This window comes from Ambystoma mexicanum, chromosome 7q, assembly GCF_040938575.1.
Source record: "Ambystoma mexicanum isolate Mex_15411 chromosome 7q, UKY_AmexF1_1, whole genome shotgun sequence".
NCBI lineage: Eukaryota > Metazoa > Chordata > Amphibia > Caudata > Ambystomatidae > Ambystoma > Ambystoma mexicanum.
The window spans coordinates 562,308,719-562,333,687 of NC_090941.1; the positions used below are offsets into that span (position 1 = coordinate 562,308,719).

General features: G+C 44.7%; 1 protein-coding gene across 2 annotated transcripts in view; it reads right to left on the bottom strand.

Moving 5' to 3' along the window:
* The window catches only part of INTS6 (integrator complex subunit 6), a 1,045,054-nt gene extending 1,031,634 nt beyond the window's left edge, over positions 1-13,420 (bottom strand). The window contains exons 1-3 of one of the 2 annotated variants that reach the window (XM_069640441.1): positions 12,770-13,420; positions 12,556-12,633; positions 10,515-10,664 (exon numbers count right to left, since the gene is read on the bottom strand). In XM_069640441.1, coding sequence (XP_069496542.1) covers positions 10,515-10,664; positions 12,556-12,633; positions 12,770-12,880 — 339 coding nt within the window. In that variant the 5' untranslated portion in view covers positions 12,881-13,420. The remainder of the gene's footprint in view (positions 1-10,514; positions 10,665-12,555; positions 12,634-12,769) is intronic. The other variant, XM_069640442.1, reaches the window with a different exon arrangement.
* Positions 13,421-24,969: the final 11,549 nt, after the last annotated feature.

Sequence of the window (24,969 nt, forward strand, 5' to 3'; positions counted from 1 at the left end):
ATCCAACACTTTCTGGAAACCCACTCCATCCTCGGGACCAGGCAATCAGGCTTCCGGAAAGGACATGGCACAGAAACAGCCTTGGTAGATCTGAAGAATCAGATCACCCAAATCATGGACAAAGGCAAGCCTGCCCTTCTGCTCCTTTTAGATCTCTCAGCCGCTTTTGATCTGGTTGATCACAAGACTCTCACTTCACATCTCACACACTCAGCCAACTTCTCCAAGGAAGCAGCCCTCTGGATCACTTCCTTCCTAGAGGGAAGAGCCATGAAAGTCTTCTCGGACATCGCCAACGCCACTCCCACGACAATCCACTGCGGGGTCCCTCAAGGATCTTGCACTGCACCCACACTCTATAACTTGTTCACCAAGCCCCTCTTTGACAAACTTGACTCATACGGCATCACATACACAAATTACGCGGACGACACACGTACTTCTACCCCTCTCAGGATCATACAACGAAGACGCCAAGGCACTCCACACAATCTACTCCGTCATCAAGGCATGGATGGCAGTTAATGGCCTCTGCCTCAATGGTGACAAGACGGAAATCATGATATTAGGTCAACAGAACACCCTAGACAAACTTGACAAACTGTACGCCAACTTCTCCATTGACAACTCCATCATTCCCGTATCCACAGCCGTAAAGACACTGGGAGTATACCTTGACTCTTCACTATCTATGACTAGACAAGTCAGCGCAATCACTTCCGCATCCGCACACACCACCAAACTCAAACGCCATTAAGCCCTACCTCTCTAAACCCAACTGCCTCTCTATAGCAAGGGCAACCATTGGAGCCAAATTGGACTACTGCAATGCTCTCCTAGCAGGCACATCAGCCAAAAACAAACAGACTACAAGTCACGCAGAACAATGCTCTCCGGGCCGCTCTTAGTATCCCAAGAAGAGAGCATATCACCCAGGCCAGGCACTCAGCCCAATGGCTCCCGGTCAAAGAACGGATCACTCTCAAAATCCTCACCCTCACTCACAAATGCCTCTCTCTCTCCACCCCATCCTATCTATCAGAAACCATCCTCAAACCTTCCTCCTCCCGTCCCACCAGGACGCAATACTCCAACCTAATCTGCATCCCACGCATCAAAAAAGCCAAAGCCGGAGGTCTAAGTTTCCCCTACATTGCAGCCAAGACCTAGAACGCTCTCCCTGCAGATATTAGAGCTGAAAACGCACTCCCCATTTTTCGCAGGAAACTGAAAACCTCATTCCTTGCAAAATAATTGGGAAACTCTCAGGAATCCATGTAAATATACTGCATTGCGAATGTATGCATGTCCACTGTAAATTCTGTATTGTATGTAATTACTGTATCCTATGTAACTAAGATATTGTCTGTAACAAGCGCCACGATGCCCACGGGCTGATGTGCGCTCTACAAATCTGAATAAATAAATAACTATTTAATTTGGTTTTGATTTTTTTTGTGCACATAACGTATTCTGTTTTAATTTGTTAAGTCACATAAATAGCCTTGGTTTGAAAAAGGCACTGATTATTATTTTGCCGAAACACGTGTTACCATGAAGGGCACTCATAAATAAATTTCAATTTGGGAGATACCTTCGGACTCGGTTTGGTGCGTTTGAACGAAGGAGAGTTTCAATATCCCATTTTTCTTATCATAGAGGTTGGAGTGTGTACCTCTATCACTCCTGCCAAATGCGACATTCATACTGATACATCATTGCATGTATCTACAGGTCTCAGATTGTAAAGGTCGGTGCCAAACCACTCCAATTCCCGTGATGGAAATACATCATTGCAATTCTCCAACAACCATCCTCAACGCCTGAGAGAGAATCTACCCTATGGAAAATAGCTCCGGATCCAGAGAAACTGTACAGCACTGGCAGACCTTTACAGTCATGCAAATGATCTAGACTGTTTGAAGCAACAGGGCTACCCCAAAAAAGTAGATTAAAAAACAGGCAAGATTTACCGACAATACCCTGCTCAGCCCCATTTAAACAGGTGCAGAATCTGCGAAACAAACTAGTACACTCCAAATTTACAAAACAGTCTTTTGAATTTACGTACCACCACTGGGCATTTCTCATGTGGTAACTGCATAGCATGCAAATTTACAACAAAAAAAAAGATTAAATCCTTTAATATAGGAGATCACACCTGGGCCTTGTCGAACCTAACCAATTGCAAAACTAGTGGTTTACTGTATTAAGTGCCCCTGTGGGCTAAGATATGTGGGCCAAACCATCCTGCCCAACCACATAAGGATTTCTTAACACAAGTCGAAAAGCTGGAGTAAAAACCTTTCAGCACCACTTGTCAATCATTTTATTGAATACCAACACTCACCCAATGACATTCTATGGTGGGTGTTGGACACCGTAAAAGAATCATCCAACATTAACAAGAAGCCTCTTAGTAAAAGATGCCCGCTGGATCCACACACTTGATAGCCAGCCAGGGCCTTAATGAAGAATTCCATGCTTTACCATGACCATCCATGGGATGGGCTGGGACCCTCTAGGGCGGCACATTTGGGCTCCATAACCTAAACTGACGCACTAGCACCTCCCACGGAGATCACATTAAATGCCCTATAATCTTATAAATCCACCTTGTGAAGTTGGTAACATAATATGACAAACACAAGCAAGACACTTGCTTCATTCTGAGGCATGGGGGACTGGGGCAAACAAGCACACTACATGGCCCTCATTACTCACTGCCCCACACCGGACCATTTGATCTTGCCACCATGAGCGCCACCATTCGCTTTTACCAGTATTTTCCCGGTCCCTCAGTATCAACTCGAACTTTGGACACAGCAAACGGCATCTGCACTGTGGTTACCTTGATGAGACATATACACAACCGGACGCAATTAAGCACCATCACGCCAGCCGTCTGAACGTGCCCAATCCAGATGGAAGCTCAGATTGTCCTAACGACCGTTATGAAAACAACTGCGTGCACTCCGTGGAGGAACATACAGACACGGCAGCGACTAAATAAGGCTCTGTTCTTTGATTCAAGGTACATTCTTAGACGCTGCTTGACCCCATACAATAGTTGTCCTCTCATTTGACACGCCACCACCAATGCCATTTCGCTCTTCTCTCCCTGCCTCTCCAACCTGCAGGATCCATATCCACGCAAAGGCGCGTACTACCCAACAGTGTTACAGCCACAACTCATACGACTTGTTACTGAATGAATACCATCTAAAAAGGTACTTTCACCTCTTTCCCCAACTATGAGCAACTCGTGGATATATAATCAGTCTTTTACATAAGAATCGGCAGCACAATTAGTTTTGTTCACTGCACGAGTTGCATGTCTCACAAGACATCGAAAATGCTAAACTAATGGAGCCCCTCATTTGTTTCTTATCCCATTTCAACAGAATTCAAACTAAAGCATACATAAAGGGAATGCTTATTTTGACACAGCCACCCGTTGGCGAATATTAGGAACTCTCCTGAAAACCCATCAAAGGGTAAGTTTACACGGGGAGGCTTTAAAGTACAGGCAGATTTAACAATACAGGGAACACATAGCAGGTGTTAGTTACACTCATCCACTGCCCCTGCCCTTTGTTGTCTGCTTCCCTATAGGGAGTTTCTACCTGCCCTGAAGAAGGCATTACTGACTGCCAACTTGCTGCACCCGCCAAAACGTGAGGCCGTATCCCATCACCATAATTGGGGTTCACAAGCCCAGTCAGGATAAATACATCCACGTAGGCAGACTCCAAAATGGACACTCAGACATAATGAAAGAAAGAGATTAGCTCTCTTACAAATCAAGGCAGAAAGAATTGTACACTAGATTTTCCTGTTTAGCAATCTACAATATTTGTTAATGAATGTTGATACCTGTAACCAATTGATTGTCATGAAATCGATCACAAGTTGGGAAACTAAATTATCCCGATATAGCTCATTGATTGATGTTTAAAATAAGTAATTACCGAATATATGAAAATATTCAACTATCACTGTTCATCTATTTACAATATGTTATAAGTAATAAATGATTGTTTCTCTTCATTGAGTTTGAGATTTATTGTAAATTTCTTTTCTGTACATTGTGCTACTCTCGTTATTTGTCTGTCAATACACTCAATGCTTTCCATAAGGCTATTGACTAACTCATTTTTTGAAACAATTCAATGTGTAAGATTCCCCGTTTCTGGTGGTACATAGCGCGATATCCATGCTGATACACAATACAAAATTGTACATAACCCCACCACTGCTGTAATTAGGGGTGGCCCTCTTGTTTTTGCACTTCAATTCTGTAGTCATTTCTCCAGCATGCATGTCGTGTTAAGCAAAGCCATGTTCTATCAGGTACCTGAGCACTGTGCCTGTGCTGACACAAATGAAGTATTTTTTCAGTTGGACACAACAGCATGATTGGGAAAGTCTTAATTGGCTTAGGCAGAGTTCAATAAATAATTGGTAATGCCAACTGACGATTTCTAGTGTAAATACAAGGGAGAGGATCCATGTTTCCACATGGCAGGTAAGCAGTTGCCCTCCTTTAGGCATTAACTTTGCTAATTAAACATATGCCTAAGCGCCAAGAGTGGTCAGATGTCTCCCAATGATATTTGGAGAGATTAAGGTGAAGGGTGCTGGTCTGAAATGTTTAGCAAGAACGAAGTATGAAGGTTCTTGATCAAATGTCTAAGGGGAAGCACGCCATCACTAATGGCCATAAAAAAATAGGCAGGAATGGCACAGATTAGGGCAAAAAAGGATCAATTGTCTGCAAAATGGAAACAATACAGTTTGATTGCTGTGTGAATATTTAGGATAGGCAGACCATACCCGTTGAAGTAGCTGTTGAAAAGGGCCTAGGGTTCTTTTCATAAAAGAACGCAGAATGTGTCTAGACATACCTCAGATGGAAGAGTGCTGAATTCTAGAAACCTATGCTTAAGGGTGTTGCAGGTGGATTTCCTATTGTCCAGGTTGATACCTTGGAAGATTACCTGCTCAGTTTCTCGCTTACATACATGCAAAGTGCCCAATCTAAGGTTCTTGCTTACTTCAGACACAGGAGCATCCTGCAATTCAAAAGACTCCATTCCTGGGAGAGCTGACTCAACCAATCATCTTTCAGGGTAGATACATTGGGTAGAAATAATCATTATACAGAGGTAGGAACCTGCCATGAAATGCTATATAGGAACGTGATTTATCATGCTGACCACCGCCCAGGAAGCAGAGATGGGAAAATACATTGAGTGTGGTGAAGACAAAGCTGGCTACTTCAGGGACCTAAAAAAGAAATGGGAAAACTGCGGAAGCAAGCATGACAGTAATGTATGCAGAATAGTTTGCTTTTAAAAAGAAATTAAAGTGAGTTCAATACTAAATAACGAGCATGTCAAAAAGGAAAATGGCATATCAAGCAAAACAGTATGTTACGTTGGCTTTAGTTTTTCCCCAGTTGGCCAAAAGGAAATAAGTTGGACATGAAAGGTATTATTAAGAACCTCCCTAGCATAAGTTATGAGCACAAATGTCCTTCAAGTGTTGGGACGTGCAAGCAGTCGAATGGAATTCACATGTGCATTGACCTCCAAAGCGGCAATGGGTGCATGTGGGTTAAGCTATGTATGTACACATCATAAATACGGAGGGCCCAATTTAGCGGACAAGTTGATTAGAATGTAGTGGTAGGTATATTTGTTGAGGAAATTATATAAAATGTTTCAGAAAGATATGGGGGGTCACTTATGAAGACAACACTTGGAATTTAGGGAAGCATTGCAGTGCTTAGCAGAGAAATGGGCCCATAGTGACAATGGCTACTGAAGGGTCTGTTCGGAAAAATATATTTTGTATAGGCTCCTGCTCAAAACAGGTAAATATTGTGGAGGCGGCTATGGTCAGAATGAATGAGGAAGTTTCTAGAAGTGTAGAAAGGAAGCAAATCCTGTTGAAATGTTAGGCAACAGGTCCAAGTTGATCAACAGAAAAGCAAACGTTCCTCGTGGGGAAGCAGTGAGGCATACAACCGTTTGGAATAATCAAAAAGAAACGTTTGAAGATCAAGTAAGTGATTGACAAAACAAGAATGTGCAATTAATTGTTAGTGGGAAAAGGCTTTTCAGAATGCGCTCTATATACTGTCCACCACTCCACACTGTATGACTAGGCTGATGTGTCAATTTGTTGAACCAAAGAGAAGAGAGTGTGGATGGTAGGTACAAAATACATTTAAATTTTAAAAAAACAATTTAATTTGGGGAAAGCATTATATGGAACATGTATGTCAGGAATGAAGTGACAACCCCTTGACAAAAGGGCACCAGCTGTTCTTATCCTCAACGGGACACCTTGACTGACTAAAGTATCGGGTTGATCAAGAAGCTGCAGAGTTGGACCAGAGTTACTCAATAATGGCACCCTGGTTAGCACAGTGACCACTGAAACAACAAATCAGACCCTCTACCCCACCCCACCCATCCCCACTCTAGTATAATAGCAACAACAGCCAGTCTGCAAATTAAAGTTAACTACTAACTGTATTGTATGCTCTCCGAAAATAAATCACTAATTCACCTCCCACTGGAAACAAATGGGGAAAAAAGCAAGCTAACATTACCAGATCAGATCTTTCAGTGGAGGAAGTGCTTCCCTGCTGCGGCACCAAAACCGACGAACAAGGTGGAACCACATTGAAGGTCCCAGATTATCAGGGGCAGCTCCCATGCAAAAACAAACTAAAAATACTTGGATGTAATTTAGGTCTTGCTTTCACAGCACAATTTAATGCTGCGGTGAAGGCTACAAACAGTCAACTCCCTTGCATCGCAATTGTCAGATTCTTGCAATTCAACCATTCTGTAGACAAAAGTTAGATCCTTAGGGCTAGCACATCTAGACTATGGCAATTGATCTACACTGGCCTAAACGAGCAACTAAAGCTCCAAGCAACCAGCTAGCTTAGTACTGAACTGAGAGCGCACGTTTTGTCTGCATTAAAAACACCACAATGGTGGCATCAACAAGATGCTAAACAACTATCACAAATCAATCTGGAATAACGGCGCCAGCTCCAGAACGTAGCAGCACAACACTACACCCCACCTGGGAACATTTGCGATCAACTTAATCCAGGACCAGCTATAATACTAAAAATAAAAAAAATATTTTAAAAATTCAACTCTAGTAAAACACATGGTGACAAAGGAGTGGTCATTCTAGTCTCAAAACTATGGGATTCTCGATCCTTCTCCAAGACCAGACCCAAACTCTTATTAGGAAACAGACGAAAAGTAAACTATTAAAGCATTTCAACCAACAAATGATGACTAGGACACCTGATGAAAGGTTAAATCTGACTCAGTCTGGCTAACCACAAGAAACGCGTCCTGCAGCAGTACTCCCTTGCCACCAACTTGTGGCTTAATCTCTTTGCTGTGGGTTTTATGCTGCAACCATCCTACCCTCTCCCGGAATTTCATCCCTGCTCTGTATACTACTTTTGAGGAACTGGGCTTGGAAGTAACAGCAAGGTGGTATATGTGGTGTGAAAAAACCTAAATAAACCAATAAAGAATGCATTTAAAATTAACTTTTAAATTGTGTACAGCGTTGCAATCAAAGAACAAGGTATAAGGAGAGTTGGTTGTCGTTGTGCATGACATGGGTAATCAATGGCGGTGTGGAGCGGGAAATTGAAGGTCAAGGGGCAATGGCTGTGATCATGGAGTAGTCAAGACGTGGGCATGGGCAATCGGGTTGTAACATGATTTGCAGGACTTTCACAAAAAAGTATTGCGAATATGGTAGGGGGTGGGGTTGAAGTGGGGGGCTGTTGGAATATTTAGAGAAGATGTGGCATTAAGTGTTAAGGAGAATTCTCAAAAATGTGCTAATTCCCTTCACCTTAGAGACCCCCAGCAACTTTGCTGGATTTTGAGGACTTGATTTTTTTACCTGGAAAGTGTGACCCTTTTTCCAAACATGTATTTTGATGTATGTTGTACTCTTGTGTTTTCTTTGGTTATGGAGTCCAAACAACTCCATGGGCATCATCTTTCCACGTGTGTCACAGAGCACCCTCAGTGCAGTGGAACTGGGAAGACTTTCAGGCTTGCCCCAGGTTTAAATACCTTCTCTGGTTTAAACTACGGTTTCCCAGAGGAAGTAAAGTGAAATTGACTTAAATTCCTAGACCCAGTACATTCTATCTTACAATAGAGTGCTGGGGGTGGGTGGGTACTTAGTATCCCATGTGTCTAGATACTGATGTAGCAGTCAAATGCTACCCTTTCCTCTCAGAATGGCTGCTGGCAGTGGTTTACAACAAACTACCATGATTTTTCCAGACCACGAACTAGTCGTAGCTCCGGTAACATTAAATCTTGGGAGCCAAGTTTTTCAAGATGGCGTCTGAGCCCCCTCTGTAAAAACAGGTCCCTGTCTTTTTTTGCCGTTTCTTTGTGGAAAGGTCCTTCTAGAGTTTGTCTCTGTGCGCCAAACCTAGTTTGGGCCCTTTGTTCATTCGCCTTTGGCGGGCTTCAGGAGTGAAGACCGCCTCTGGCGCCCGAGTTTCTGGGGTGGCCAGGAAGTGAGGGAGGTGCCCGAAACTCCCTGTGCTTAGTCTCCTAGGAGACCCAAATGCACTCTGTGGTGATTGGCTGGCTGACTGTCCGGCAAGGACAGCCACCCTGCTGGGTGAGTGACAGCTAGGCTGGAATTAATGGGAGAGAACTGAATAAAAGGTGAATCTCTTGGCTTGGAAGGCAGAGTCAACCACTGGAACGAAAGAACCAAAGACGAGCTTGAAGAGGACTGCTGCAACTCCTGGACCGCTGGTTTGCCCAGTGAAGCCCTGCTGCAGGTCCGAATCGCCAAGTTCACCTCGACAGAGAAGCCCTGCTAATTCTCCCTTTGAGTTGGTGGGACCAATCAACTCATAAGCCTCTTGGATACCATCCTCAGAGCCGTTTGCATTTTCCTCAGAGTGCTGCAGGAAACCTTATAACCAGGGAGAGGGACATCAGCTTGTGTGCGTTACTTACAGCCACCGGTATTGAATTTGCCAGTTGCAAGCTTTGACCAGTCCCAGTGCAGGAGTCCCCTGACAGCCTCCCTCATGTCCCCACGGCTGAGGCACAGGAACAGCAGGAACTGCCAATAACAGAAGTCATCAACTGCATCTTTCATCAGCTGCATCTTTTTCTTCATTCTAAGGTACTTTGAAATCAGACCGAGTACTTACCTCTCACAGTGAAAGTGCTTGAAACTTTTGCAACTCATAGGCCTAATCAGCTTGTGACCAAACATATGATTCTTCTTTTTACAAACTACTTCCGAGAACTTGTGCAGAGACTTTTCAGTTGAACTATCAGGACTGCTTTATCCTATCCAAGAGTTTAGCCCATTTACTTTGTCCTAGCCTATTGAACTGAATTGACTCTTCTGGTGAACTCAAAATATCTACACTGTCAATTGTAACCTTTCATGTTCTAATAATCTTTGCCTTTTACTCCTCTTGAAAAGTATTCGAAATAGTATTTAAGAATATTTGTGTGTTATATAATTGCCTCCTTATGAATGTATTAAAACTGACAGATAAATTAATGAGTATTTATCAAAGAAACCTTGAGCGTAAGAATTTATTTGAACACCTGTGATTGTAAACCTCTGTGTAACATCATTACTGCTCACATTACCTCTTGAGATAAGCCTGGCTGCTCAGCCCTGCCACCAAAACTGTAGTACAGACTTATACTAAAGGTTGGTTTGCTTACACATGTAGTCCTAGTTGTGTGTGTTCTCAGAGGATACTGCATACAAACTTTGCCTAACAGTAAGTATCTCGTGCTAGGATTCAGAGAGTGGCTGAAGTACTGCATACATTTTGATCTCCATTCTATGAAGATATGTATTGCTACGGTCTGGCAAGAAAGGAGAAAAAAAAAAAAGAAGGAGGTAACATGGGAATAAAGACGAAAACTGGCCATGAACACATATATACAGTGCGGTGAAGAAACTGCATAAATTAGCTAATTACAGATGTCCTGCAAATTGGTCCATGCAGTTCCCAAAACCAATGGCCGCTACCATTATTGAATTCATGGTGGTTATACACTACATATGGCAATAAGGCTGCTGCAAAGTATGCACCACAAGTTGATGAAGCACATACAGCAGAGTAAGCATTAAGAAGTTTTGAGGATACCAGCAGCATATAAAAAAAGGGAAATGGAAAACAAGTATGCCAAAAAGAAAAGCGGAAACAAGGACAAACGGCAGCCCACACGAGTAAAGTCAAACTCGTATGTGATCAAAGTAAGAATTGAGTATTTCACTTGGTTTGGCATAGTTCAGAAAAGTTCATTGAACAATAAGACTTTACTATGCACTTTCCTGAACATGCATTGTACAAGCGAAGTAATTTTTCAACGTTTTGATCGTGTTGCATTCATTTCACAAGCGCTTCACAGCCCTAAAAGGGGTTCATTTCGTCTCCACATTCAACCTACCTGCCCATAGTTGTCTATGCCAGTTACTAATCTATTTAAGTTTAATAAATCAAAAGCTGTCCTTAGAGATTGGCCAAGGGTCGTGAGTCCTACAGCTTGAAGATGTTTCAGTTCATTCATAAACGTTGCATGGTTTTCTTTCCAACCAGCCTGAAAAAGAGAAATATATAAAACTTATCATTGAGCTTTAAACTGTTAAATGGGGATAGACCTTTTTGATGCTAAAGGTCAAAACAAAAACATGTTTGCGTTTACTTAACAGACATTTAATGAACCAATAGCAAACACTCCAGCGCACTCATACATAAAGCTACCAGATGCCAAGGAGGATGGGGATGCATTTAATAAATATCGCAACCAAACTAAGAAAGACCCCTCTCCACCCCCATCTGCCTGCGAAAAGGATTACCCCAAAATAGATTCATGATCCACACTCGACCACAAAATGGTAGTAAAGCTTCAAAAAGATGTGAAGAAGCAAACAACTACAGGTTGTTAAGGAACAGCCAGCCCCCCAACCCAAATTAGGTAGTGTGCCCTCATTGCAATAACTCAACAATTATAATGGTCTGTAAACGAATACCTCCCTGCCCCCCAAAAGAGATGCATTATCTTAGCAGGATGCAATTATGGAAAATGTCACTGTGTGTAAATAAAACATACCTAGCCCCAAAGTTACAATGCATGGCACTAGTTTGCTTGAATAAAGAGCCCATGCAGAATATATTCGAAACACCTGGAAAATGTGGCAGCTATGTGGGTCTATTAAGAAACAGCCCCACTGTGCAAAGATGACTTTACTTTTTAATGGCAAACGCTGATAGTTAGAAGTGCTGGACTTAGGCAGGCATTTGGGAGGAACAAACTGTTTAAGGAGTTATGTGCAGTTTGGCGACCATGTGGTTTCCCCGTCAAAACTGAAAATGTTGATCTATAATGAACAGGCAGCAAACTAAACAGCCACTGGGTGCTAAAGGAGTCACCAGTGTTTCGTTGCTATTCGATTTCTGTAAACAAAAAATTGTAACTGGTAAACCACGACTGACATGGGCCAGGTGGAAGATAATTTGCCATTAGGAAAAGCGGAGATATTCTAGGCAACATGTGTTCATGAAAGTTACACTGTATTGTGAGCAATCGCGCACCAATACAAAGCTACAACAGATGTGAAACTATGAATAATACACAAGCTGCGTATTTCTTATGGCTGCAGCTGCATTCAATGGATAAATCCTTAGTTTAAGTGTAGTATCTACTGCCGAATTTTGGCCAACTTGACGTAACCAAAAGGAGCCTGAAAAAATGTGTGAGCTTCTAGAGTCTACCGAAAAAGTTGTGTTACGTGTTTTTTTCCTGCGAATTCTGTTTTACAAGGGTAAGCAGCCGAAAAAGATTAGTCATTACTTTATGACATCTCCAATAAAGGGATAGCACAAGTCAAATAAGTTGGATTTGAATATTCAGTTATCCGATAATAAAAAGGAGATCAATGTCAGTGAGGACGCAAATTGTTAACCCGTGCATTTAAATGGAATGCACAAGTTGGACGGAGTGTTTACTACTTGACAGGGAAAAAGCTATGGGACAAGTAACGTCACTGTCATAGGTGAAGAGAACTTGTAGTGATGACAAGTCAAAAATAACGTCATACTCTTTAAACGCAAAATATTTAATTCAAGCCGGGGTTGGGGCAGTCAAAGAGTTACATGGTGAAGTTGAGGCACGTGTGCTGCCGCCTGTAGGGGCACAACAGAACCTGCCCGAACCAACACTGGGCACGTCCTAGCGACAGTCAGATGTGAAAGCACTTCTGACAGCTCCCACCTCTTCGGACCCATTTCCCTTTAAAGATAAGCGAGGCTGTCAACGTTAAGTTGAATAAATATCCCCCACAGTACATTGCTGCACAGTAGAGGAAGCAAGATGTCGGCCATGTTTACGTGCAGGGTTGGGCGCTCTCTTCCCGGCTCCCCAGGCAGTAGGTCATAAAGACGAGGAGGCCCAGGACCGACGGTGCTGGGCAGAGCGGTGGCGGGTTTACCTTGATCCCCTGCGGCGGCTCCTCGAAAGTGACCAGCATGTACCTGTCCCCTCTGCTGGCGGGATCCCGGGATCTCAGCTGCGGGAGACGGGGGGGAACAAAAACAAACAAGAGACGGCGTTACTCCGAGCACTCCAGGCTGCAACTCACACATCCCGTGCGGGAGCGGCTGCTCTCCCAGCGCCGGGCTCCCCTAGTCTTCCCGGTACCATACCTTCATGAAAGTCTCTACCGCGCCTTTGGCTGTGTCCAGATAGGATGTGCCCAGGTAGCTGCGCTGGTTCATGGACGCGGACGTGTCTATGAGGAAGAGTAGGATGGGCATAATGGTGGCAGCGCGGGTCTGCCGAACTACATGGGCTCTCAACGTAGAATTATATTACGGTCTAGGAGACTTTGGGAGGGGGGGCACTCGGGGGAAAAAGAGATTCCTGTCCCTATACACCCTTTGTTTTTAGAAAAGAGCTCTATAGTTGTATAGGAGGGTAAGTGGCTGCTGAGGTTGTTTGGTGGGGAAAGCTGCTTTTTTGTTCTTTATTAGTGCGCTGTTGATGTCTCACAAGTTTCACAGAGCCCCACACACACGGCACTGACTCCGTTCTCGCTTCCCTCTACTGAACGTTCCCCCTCCTAGCCCCTTAGTTTTAAGTCAGGCAGGAGGCGTATGCCCTCCCTCCGCAAAGGCGTCCCAGCCGCGCCTGACGTCGCAACCCGCCGCCCCCCCCCTCGTCGAGCATTGGACCGCCCAGGCCCCGCCCGCGGTCACAAGCAAACGGTCAGGGGCGGGCTGTGCAGGGCAGCGTGTTGGAACACGGGCCGTTGATGCGTTGAAGGGACTTAGCAAGGGGGAGGGCGGTCACTTGGCCACCGACGTCCCAGTGAAGGCGGGCCTAGCTTGAAATCACAATGCGCATGCGCATGTTTCTTTCTTTCGGCTCGCGGTCGTCGGTTGAAGGACGGACGCATCAAGCGGATGACGATTGCGAGCGGAGTTAAACATTTTATTTTTGGGATTTGTCCGTAGGAGCACGTAGAACTGTTTTTAATCCTCTAGTTAAGTGATGTCCTACGCTTTTTTTTTGTAACGTTTTTTCCGGTATTCTTTGCTCAAGCTCTTACGGACGGAAGTCATCCCCTCCCTCTCGATAATTGTCACTGCGTATGCGGCGGCTCGTCTGAAAAGACAGACTATAGTGATTTAACACGTTCGTGTATAAATTGCGAATAGGTTTTCGGTTTTGTGTAATCGTGGTAGTTTACATTTTGTAATGGTTTCACCGGTTTATTGTGCCGTGCGATGAGTTTGCTATGGCATCATGCCGCTGACACGCACGCAGCAGGTACGCGGCGCCCTATGCTACGCCTCGAAAAAAAATCTTTCTTTTTGTAGAGCAGTATGCGGGAAGTGTTTGAATATAAATTTGCTTGTATACTATCCGAACGCGTCAATCGCGGCATCGAATTCTAGTTTCTGAACGGGTTTTTGTGGTGTGAGCGGGGGAGGGTAAGCTACTGAAGTCCTTTGTTTCTCCTCATTCGTTTAACCCCCCCACCCCCCCCGGACCGTGCGAAGGTCGGCAGTATCGCTCCCAGAGTATACACCCTGGAATGTGATCTCAAACTTGACACTCATACGGGTGTTCTAAACGACAAGGCTGCGAGCAGACGTTGCAATTACATAGCTCTTTTTGTGCAATCGTGCTGTTTCGGTGATTGGGGAGCTTGTCATGTTGGCTTCTTGTATGGGGCGGTTGCGCTTTTTGCCTGATAGAAAACGCTGCTGGACACGTTTTGGCTGCTGCTGAAGCAGCAGTTTCTGCCCTCTAATGATGGGTGGGTGTTAGGCGCTTTTGATGAGGTTACGACGACGAAGGTGCTCCACAGAGCAGTAATGTCCCGTTGGTGATTCGCCGTGCCGATCTGCACAGGAACGTAAAGATTCTCCGAGTATTTATAGGTGTTCGCCTTAGGTGGGCATGACCAGTGTGTTTTTACTCGCTTAGATTCCAGTTACCTTTTAGGTTCGTTGTTACACCCGACGTCGATCTTTTTGCAACTCGTACCCACCCTTGAATTGGGACTCCTAAGTATCTGCGGTTTAAAGTGTTTTTAAATTTTGGAGTGTCCAGGTTTTCTCAAGACAAAACGCGAATGTTGCCTCACCTGGTCTTGTTCGTGAAACTTATCACACGTGTCATGTTTCGTTATGGTCTTGTGCTCTTCAGTGTGTCTTTAGTTTGGCTGCCCAGTGTTACCTTTCTTCCCATAATATAAAACGAGTGTTAAGTTGGCGCTTTTGTGGAATATATTTTTATTTATAATGTGGGCATACGGGTTTCCTTGAGGATGCCCCCACGGGAAATCGCGAGGTCTCTGTAGTGATACGTGTGCACCCTCTTAATCGGGTGTTGGTTTGTATACACAATACTGAGCCATCCAAATAAGACATTTAACGTCTTATTACTGCGATGATGCTAGAGGTGACAAAGCCAACGGTGCTTAATCAAATTAAGCTTTTAAGTAATGTCCATGGTCTTGATGGGGTTGTTTTGTCATTGCCGTGCCGCTGTGTTTTTCTACGAAATCTAGCTCGTACCGGGCGTGCGGTTTTCTTCCATTGCAGCTTGATAAGGCTCCTTTTTGTAATTATCCGTGCCTTTTCCACTAAGGCGAAAGAAGACCTGGTCGTACCACTGAAGGCCGAGCCAGAATTGGCTCGTAATACTCCAGTTATGCTTTTTTATAGGTTCTGACAAATAATATAGGGAGGGTGCCCTTCTCGGATGGAAATATCTTTGCTGTCACACCTTCAAAAGCGCTCGGCAAAACCACAATATGGCCTGTCCTGCAAAGTCTCATACACATTGATGGCGTGCTAATGACCTAGCATGGTTGGTTTCGTAGTAACCTCTTAGGCTTTGGTCTGCCTAGAATGTGCCCAAAAGGCACCTGCCAAGGACAACGTACCCGTCCAAAAGTGAAGTGACGGGCATGCTATCTTGGCTTATGAAATGAATCTTTTTCAGTGGTTTTGAATGGAACTGCCCGCAGAAAGTAGTTCATAACCATGTCCTTAATGTGATTTGACATTTCCTTTTTCGTGCTTGCACCGATGTAAAGGAGAATACTGACATGGTTGTAATTTGCTAAAAAATACTTACAGCAGAACTTTAGTTTGGCTATTGTAATGTGGTCTTGGAGAGCACAACTTTTGACTGTTGAGGGTAACTTGTCACTAATGTGCAGGTTTTTGGATTGAGTTCTAACGATCTGGTTGTGGACATATCTTCTCACATCCTATTAATTGCTATGCAGTCAGATCAAGTGGTTGATTGTGTCAACTGCGTGTTTGTTAGATGCATGTGTTACACCTGTATTTAATAGATGCTGACACTTTGGAAAAGTTTTTCCTTCCTTGCTGACTGGGTGCTCGGATTCAATTTCCATGTGACTCATTTCAGGTGTTAGCAATTTAGAAGATGTATCCAAAAATACAATCAAATGTGCATGTTTTCTCTGGTGCATTTTAGAATGTTTTGGGGGCATTGTGTGTGCGCTAATTGCTCACCTGACGCAGGATGGACAGCGCTTTATCCCTCCAGTTTGAGAAATTGAATGCCATTAAATTAGCAATTGATAAACAGCCCTCAGACGGCGAGTAAAGTATGCATGAAGTGTTAAAGAATCCGATGTATGTACATGCACACACTGAGTTTAAATGTGATACGTGCGAGTGTGCACCATCCCACAGCATAGGTTATTTCCTAGTTGGTCCTCGGTAGAGAGCCCCCTGCTTTTGGCAACTGTAAAGCTTGGGAGTCCTCCTTAAAGGAAATTCAAATAGGACTGCACCACGTCACTGTTGGTGCCAATCAAGGCATACATGCATAACTCGTTTTGTTGTTCGTAATCTGAGAAGAGATGCCTGGCATTTTGGTGCTGGGGTAGCTATAGACTCGACTGCACAGAGCTACTAATTCAGTAGTAAAATAGCCACACAGTGAAATTAAATTGGCGGTTTATATTGTATTTTATGCCGTAGCCCAGCCTCCAAGGCTTAAGAGTCTAAGCTAAGTGTGCGACCAGGTATTGAACCCATGCTGCTGTTTACTTCCAAAACCTGCAGGTTGCACTGAGTTTATCCTCCCGACCCAGAGCAGGGAGGGTAGAGCAGGTTATTTGGACGTGCTCCAGCAAGAGCTAACACTATGGTTGATAGAAAGTTTTCCTCTGAACTTAACAGTTCACCAAATGTATTAACCAACTATTTGGTTTCAATTGACTGTTTCCTTCCAACCCTTCAGTGTAAGAAACTCACTTAGTGGTCCGGTGATAAGGCAGGAGTCAGCCACCAAACATACTTGTGTGAAGAAAATAACACGTCTGATTATTACTTACTGTAGTGTTCACCTGCCCCTCCTTGCTTTCTAAATGATGGGTACCTGTGATGACTTAAGTAAGAAACCTACTTTGCTTGGTGGCAGAGATGACCAGAACTTGGAATAATAGTCCAGAGGCAAAATCCTAAAGCGAAGCAGACAATCCCAAACAATCTGTTTAGCCAATCCTAATTGAATACAATAACCAGAAGAGTGCCAGACAATGAAGTTCAAGCACAATTTAAAGAATTGAGCTCAATCAAGGAAACTAAGCACACGCCCAAAGACGAAAAGCACAGCGGAGAAGCTTGCAGCAAAAAAAGACAGCTGCATCGTTATGCTGTTTACACATCCTTATTCTTTCCCCCATGTTGTGCCAGAGTAATTCTGTCCCATTGGTGCGTGGCGTGATGGAATGCTGGTACTTGTGATTCGGCTGTGTTGGTGTGGCAGATGCCAGCCGCTCTAAAATTGTGAACCACAAACCTGCTGTATCCTGAATGCTTGTGTCAACTGTTCGTTTTCCAAACATGCCCAGAAAACTAGCACGTGCTGAATTAGCATCCACAATAGCATACAAAGAGGTCAGGGCTCCCATCTGCAAGAAATAGCATGAAAACTAGCTCAGGGTCTGCAGTCACATGTTGGCTCACTGTACCTTTCACAAAAGAGGAATATCCATTTGCATGTCTGTTTTGTCCCTACCACTTGCAGTCCAGCGCTGAAATGCTATGGCAGTCTTCCTTTGAACAAGAGTAACAACAGCAAACCCGGACAGGTGTTCGGCCTAGTCTGGCCTCATCAGTGAGGTGGAGCAATGTCTCTCTGAGTTTAGTGAGCAAGGGGTCCACGTCTGGATAGCCCTAGGTAACTTATGGTGACCCTTGTGTCCAGAACAAATGTACACACTCCATGGCGAATATGAATCTGAACACAAGCGCACTGCTTCAATCCTCTTGGGGAACTATGCATGGTGTGTTTTTATATAGGAGACTTTTCTTGAAGTTGCCCATCAAGAGCGTTTACGGGGTCTAATGTAATACTTCATTTATGTTTACCTGAAACTGCTGTGGAGCAATGCGGTTGCTTACAGTGATTAATTGGTCTAGCTGAACTGCAAACCACACTTAGAGACCAAACCATGGATGCCACCCTTCAGGACAAAACCCCGCTCACTGCACAAAACGACATGTCCAGAAAGCTCACGCCATTTGCTCCTGTCTTGCAGAGCCACGTGAACGCCTGGAGAGCATGACAATTGCAGTGGTGTGTGTTATGAATCAACATCATTGATAGCCTATCCATTCTCCTCATCTCTGAGCCTATCCATTCTCATCTCTGCGCCCCACTCTTGTGTTTTTGCCAGTCTCTCTTCATCCTTTGTTCTCCCAAATGGTTTTGTTTCTTTTCATATGCTGATATCCTTGATTGAAACCTCATTTGAAAATGTGTACTGGGTTAAAGTATAACCAGCACACGCATGTCTAATACCTAAGCATGATATAGTGCGATTTGCAGACAACCAATGTGGGATGACTCTCCTCCCCCACATACTTCGTCCAAGCGTCCCAATGTAACCCTCCATAGAAGTGTCACTCTGACTATGGAGATGAGCATAAGGTAAGTGTCAGGAAGGTAACTGGGAACACGGGAGGCACAAAGAGGATCGTATGACCCAGGATACTAGTCTCAGTGAAAATGGAGAAGGCTTGAAAGTAAACCTAACTGTCTCAACATAAGAGAGAAGGTAATGGTGACACCAGAAGGGGAAATGCAGAAGTGGCAAACCACTCAAGTTCGTGGGAAGAAATTTGAAAGGTTCTTACAGACCCTGAACTGTCTTAATATAAGAAAGGAAGCAACAATACTTGGAGACTGGGAAAACACTACTGGAAAGAGAGGACGGATATCCCTTGGCTAAAAGCAGAAAAGTGGTAGATAAAAGAGTATGGTAAACTGAAAGCCAAAGAAGCTTCATGGATACATATCCTAAAAAATAAAGCAGATCAGAAAAAACCTGAAGTATAAAGCTCCAGGAAAGCCAAAACTGCATCAGAAACGCTATCAAATAATACAACCCCCCCCCCCCAAACTTTGATATAAGGATTTGACGATGCCCAAACAAACTCCAAGAAAGCAAGTCACAATCTGATAGATGGTTGCATGAACTAATACAAAGAGTTGAGATTCAAAGATTGGATATTCATCTGAAATACCAAGAATAAGAAGCCCTGTTCAAGCACGCAACAGGAGATGAGACCATCCCCTGTCCTTGGTTGTTTATGTTGGTGTTAGGGTCAGTTAGGATTGGCTTTTGGGCGGTGAACTCGCCTCCTTTTATTTTATTTTATTTTTTGGGGGGGGGTTTTTTGTTATTCATAGGCAGGAAAAAACCCATAGGGATAGTTAGCCTTCACATTATTATTTAATCAACCTACTTGAAGAACGTACTCCAATAGTCTGCATCGTCCTTCTGGCTCCACAGCCATTTATGAGATGATCACATTCCTATGTCTTGTGCAGAACTCCCTGAAAATGGGAAGACTACTTGGGTGGTGAAAAGGCACTATGCACCTTTCTTCAAGCAGCTTAAATGCCCTGTTTTGCGCTGTTCACTTTATGCAGCTGCCCCTGGGAGGATTAACGGGTGCTCCCAAACATACATGATTACTATTCAGCATTTCAGATAGCTGTGGTAAATGGTGGTTTTCAAAGGGAATGGGGGGCGGGTCACTTGGTGGATATGGAACTGGCGGTCAAAACAGAACATGGTAGCCAAGTACTAAATGGAGGTCTCGCAGATGGTTGAAAGAATAAAACTTCCAGAAATGGTTCAAGGGATTTTATTGAAGGTTTCAGCAGGGCTGTCCCTTTCTAGAACCAGTATTTGCTACCCTAACCCAGGTGTTGCTATTCCACAGGTTAATATATACAGAATATTGCCCCTCCCCTACTGTCTAATTTCTAGTCCAGCTGGTTGGGATCACTTGAAGGCAATAGCCTTTTCGATCTAGATTCCCCCCAAGAACATCCTAGATTTGCTCTACACTATCAGCTGGTTGGTAACTACCAGAGTCTCTGGGGACGTACCGACAGACAGACACTGCCCCACTCTTCTTGTGCCTGATTTTCCCCTCACTATTCATCTACTCCACCCACCATCACTCGTACTACACGAGTCTTCTTCCTCTGTCCCTCCAATGTCTCACACTCCTACCTGTCTCTGCCCATTGATGTTACTACTCCAGACTACTTCAATTTCTCCACCCTCACCTTCTGCTCAGTTACACACCTTTCACAACCACTTCACGTTTTACTCTAATATGATCACTTGATACTCTTATGTGCACACTTGCACTCACCAACCAATACCTAACCTTTTCCATAAATCGCCTCCACACTATCCACTGTCCTTTCTCTTGCTGCTACTCGTTCTGCCACCTCCTCTGAACTTACCCGAACAACCCACAACTTCCTACTTCCCATGTTCACTCGGTATACATGCCTTTCACCGCAGTATTTTTCATCATGTGTTTTTTCATCACCGTTTTTTATTTAGAGAAAAAAAAACGCATTGTTGTTTGAATTTTTTTGGGGGGGGGGTTAAAAAATTGCATATATGGTTGTGGGTGTAAGGAATAAAAAAAAAAGGGGGGGGGGGTGTTGGGGGTGTAACCCCCTCCAAAAAAAATTAGTTTTTCGAAGAAAAAAAACGGCGATGAAAAAACCCGCAATGAAAAATACAGCGGTGAAATAACGTAGAACCGTTCACTCTTATCCCCCTCCCTATCTTCTGATTGGTTATCGCTCCCTGGCCAAGTCTTCCCTTCCTTGGAGAAGGGTCACCATTGCAGAAAGAAGTGGGTTAAGCCCGGCCCCTTTTCTGTGTGCTACGACAATGTTTGCCCACTTTGCATAGTGTCAGTTCGTATAAGTGGACTGTGGCTCGGTTCCCTGCAATGTACGTGAACATTCTGTTGAGCGGTTCCTGCTCTGGTGGTCTATGGCAGCTTTGACAGTTTTGCTTCTGTGTGTGCTGAGGCTGTGGAGTGGCATGCAGCATTTGAAACCGCTATGTCAGAGCTACACCCTCCCCCCCACGCCTCCCCTTTGGCTCTCTGGGATCAGTCCTTTGATCATGTGGAGGCCCTGATGGGCTGCTGTCCTACTAATGTTCTCTTATAGTGGTTGCTTCTCTGACAGTTCTAGAAAAGAAAGACTCATTGGCCAACACTTTTGTTAAGAGGCATGGGGTGATGCCAGTTGGTACACCTCTAAAGACCCACTTTGAGAGGGACAGGAAATGGACACCTCAACTAATATTTTCCCCCGGTTGGGGGGCAGAGGGGTACTGGCTATAGTTTCCACCCTGGTAGGCCCAGGGTGAGAGGGGTTTTCATCATCTTGTGATGAGGGCAGGTGGGTTAGTGCAAAGCCAAAGGTTGCTAAGGCAGTGGGAGAGGCTCGTTTGAAAGTGTAAAATAACGATGGTATCTGAAACTTAAGACATAAGTGAGAATGGGCACCTTGCGCCATAGACCCGAGAACTGAAGAAATATCTGTAATTAAGAAATGCCACAGTTAAATGGCTGCTGGTTTCGGACCCCCACCCTGATGAGGCCCCTTGCCTGAGTCACATTCCAAGCAAGTAAGTACACCGTGTCTTCCATTCTCTGTACATTTTAAGTACTTTGTCTCTTGTCCTTTTTTTCACTTGGGGAATCCTGGCTCCTGTTCCCACTCTGAATGTTCTCCTTGCGTTCCCTACCAAGAAAGCTCCTGTTCTCTACCTGGTCAGTTCCTTGTCTTTACCCCACCTTAGGGTCTGGTTTCTGTGACCTTTGTCTTGAGGGTCTTGGTTACACCTGCTTTGGGGTTTCGTTTGGCCTTGCTGCCCGGTTCCCTGGCACCACTGTGTACCTCTGATCATGTGATGGTGCACTGCAGTAGACTGTGTTTGGGTGACTCAGCACTGTCCCTTGTGTTCCTCCGTGTTCTGGGTTGGACAGTTTGCTCTTTTCCCATTGGCTTCTGGCGGGACTTTGGTGTTGGCTCCTTGGTAGGCCGGTCACTTGCTTCTCGGGCAGCAGCCAATTCTCAGTACTCTCCTGGGCTGGGCATTTCCAGTTAGTGTCCTGGCAGGGCTGATGAGCGTTCCATGGTGTTGGCTGTGCCCGCTACGCCTGATGTACCCCTTTCACGTTGCAACTCCTTGGAAGTCTCCAGGCTTCTCTTCTTCTCCCTGCACATCTGATTGGGAGTTTCTCTCCCAGTGCTAGGGGGTGGGACTATCCACTGTTCTCTCGTTCCCAGTGAGGAGTATGAACCTGGAGGGTTAGAAACCATGCCAGCTTTTTGCACATGCCGGCACAGTAACTGCCACATAGCCAACAAAGATATTAGGATCTTGAAATAAGGTGAATAATGCATCCCTTTTTTGGGGGTTTGCTATCCTCTAAAGGGGGAGGTCACTCCCTGTGGCTTCTTGCTTGCCGCTGTCATGACCACTGGGCAAGGACCACTAGTTCATCATATAAAGGGTCGGTTCATGAGAAAGTATGCTCTGCACACTTTATTTCTGGTGCACATGTTATTTCCTCTTCTGCAGGCCCCCCACGTGCATCCTGGTCGGACATGGCCATAGGAAAACATTGGGCTGCACGTGCAGCATCCTCTGGGAGTGGCAAGGTGGGACCACAAGACTGAGCCAAGGGGACGTGGCTAGGCCAGGCTATTTAAGCCTGCCCCGCCCGCATGCAAGCTTATAGCAGTGTAACGCTCACTGCCACCTGAAGCGCTCTTACCTGATTTCAGCAATACCATTGCTTAAAGCGCAGCTTACCTGACTCCAGCAACATCATCTCCAGTGCGCATCTTCACTGATTCCAACAATACCATCGCCTGAGCGCATCTTGCCTGATTCCAGCAGTCATCGCGCCTCCTCGCCTGTTCCGGGCATCTAAGCTACATGGGAGCTCTTCTCGTCCAGCATCCTCGTGAATCCGTCCATCCAGCAACCTTAGGATAGCTGCCCCTCGTCAGGCGTCGCCAGGCCATCCCAGCAGGAGAAAAGGACAAACAAGGTTAGAAACAATATAAAGACTTTATGCTAAGTTCGCGCGCAGCACATTTCTCGCGCTTGACCTTAAGAACCAAACTTCACCTTCTACATGAAACCTCGTAAACTCCTCTGGTCCCCGTTTGGACTTGCTTCCAATACCGCGACTCCCCCGGGCCCTTCACCACCTAGTGGGGAGAAGGAAAGACATTACCAGGGTTTTCAGACAATAATCGGGGAAAAAGACATTGCAAAAGGATACGGACAATAATCATTGTTGAGAAACACTTACCTTAGAAGTGGATCAGCCACGGCCTGTCTGGGCTACCACACACATGGACCAGTGAAGGTCCATTAAACGTGCCCCTGCAGATGAGAAGCAGGACGGAGAGCTCATCCTTATAAATAAACAGGTGAGACTATATGGGTAAACGCATGGCTCGCCTCATTCTGGAAAGAAGGGTTTGTTTATTTAATATGGGGCGCAACAGAGAGCAGGAAAATAAGGTTACATAAAAACTTAGTTGCAAGGCACAATTGAGTATAAAGCAGAACATTACAAATCAGATAGGCTGTTGAGTGAGCATATATACATGTATACATATAGTAAATTACATTTTGGCAGGTCAGTTGAGGAAAGTACATATATACAGTCAGGTTGGCTGTGGTCTGTTAGTAAGGGGGCACAGTTCAGTCGTGGGGATCATTGGATCGTAACCAGGTGAGTGTTTCGCCTGAAGCTGTAGTAGGATTGGTCTGCTCTGATGTTGAGTGGGAGAGTGTTCCAATGTTGGGCTGCCATGACAGGGAAGCTGCTGCCGCCCGTTTTCTTGTGTTTGAATTTGGGTATCTGTAGGCAGTAAGAGTTAATCATTCTGGTGGGGCAGGTGGAAGTTCTTTTGGCTATTCTGTTTGCGAGATTGGGGGGGGGGCTGCGTTATTTAAGCATTTGTGAGTGATGCTGTTTTGAGTGAGATGCGGTCACAGATTTTGAGTCATTTATGTTCTCTTTTGTTAGAGATGTTCTTTGGAGGATAGGTTAAGGGCTGTTCTGAGGGCTTTGTTTTGCAATGTTTGAAGTTTGTCGGTTATGTATTTGTTGGCTCCTAGGTACATGGCATTACAATAGTCCAGTCTGGAAAGTATTAGGGCATTGGCGATGATGATGATGCAGTTAGCTTGGGAAAGGAATGCTCTACTAGTCCTAATAAGCTTGCACGTGTAGGCGGTGGAGGATGCTAGTGAGTTTACTTGTTTTGATAATGACAAGGCTGAGTCATGGTGAAAGCCTAGTTTTTTCACTGTTTTGGCAACTGTGATGGTGTTGCCATCAATGTTGAATGCCTTGTAATTGGAACTGAGTTTTTTTAGGTTGGCGTTGGAGCCAAGGAGCAGGGTTTCGCTTTTATCATTCAGGCATAGGCAGTGTGTGGCCATCCATGCCTGAATGATGAGGTATATTTTGTTTGCCAAGGCCGTATCTGAGTCGAAGTTGCCCGAAAGGGGTATGAGGATCTTGGTGTCTGCGTAATTAGTGTATGTGACACCTAGTCTGTCCATCTTATCGAATAGGGGCTTGGTAAAGATGTTGTAGAGGGTTGGGGAGACGCAGGAGCTCTGGGGTACACCACAGGTTATTTTGATGGGGTCTGCTGAAGCTAGTGAGGAGAAGACTCTCATAGTTCGGTTGTCCAAAAATGATTGGATCCAGGCTATGGCCTCTTTTGAAAGGTGGGCAGCCGAGGCTAGGTGTTCACACAGGACTGTGTGATCTACAAGGTCGAAGGCCGCTGACAGATCGAGGAGGAGTAGCATGGCAGTGTTTCCTTTGTCGTTAATCTCATTGATCTGGGTTTTTAGATCAATTAAGGCTGTCTCAGTACTGTGCTGCGGTCTGAATACAGATTGGCGGGAGCCTAGGAGTTTGTTAGTTTCTAGATATTGCTGGATTTGTAGGTATGCTACTCTGTCTATTAT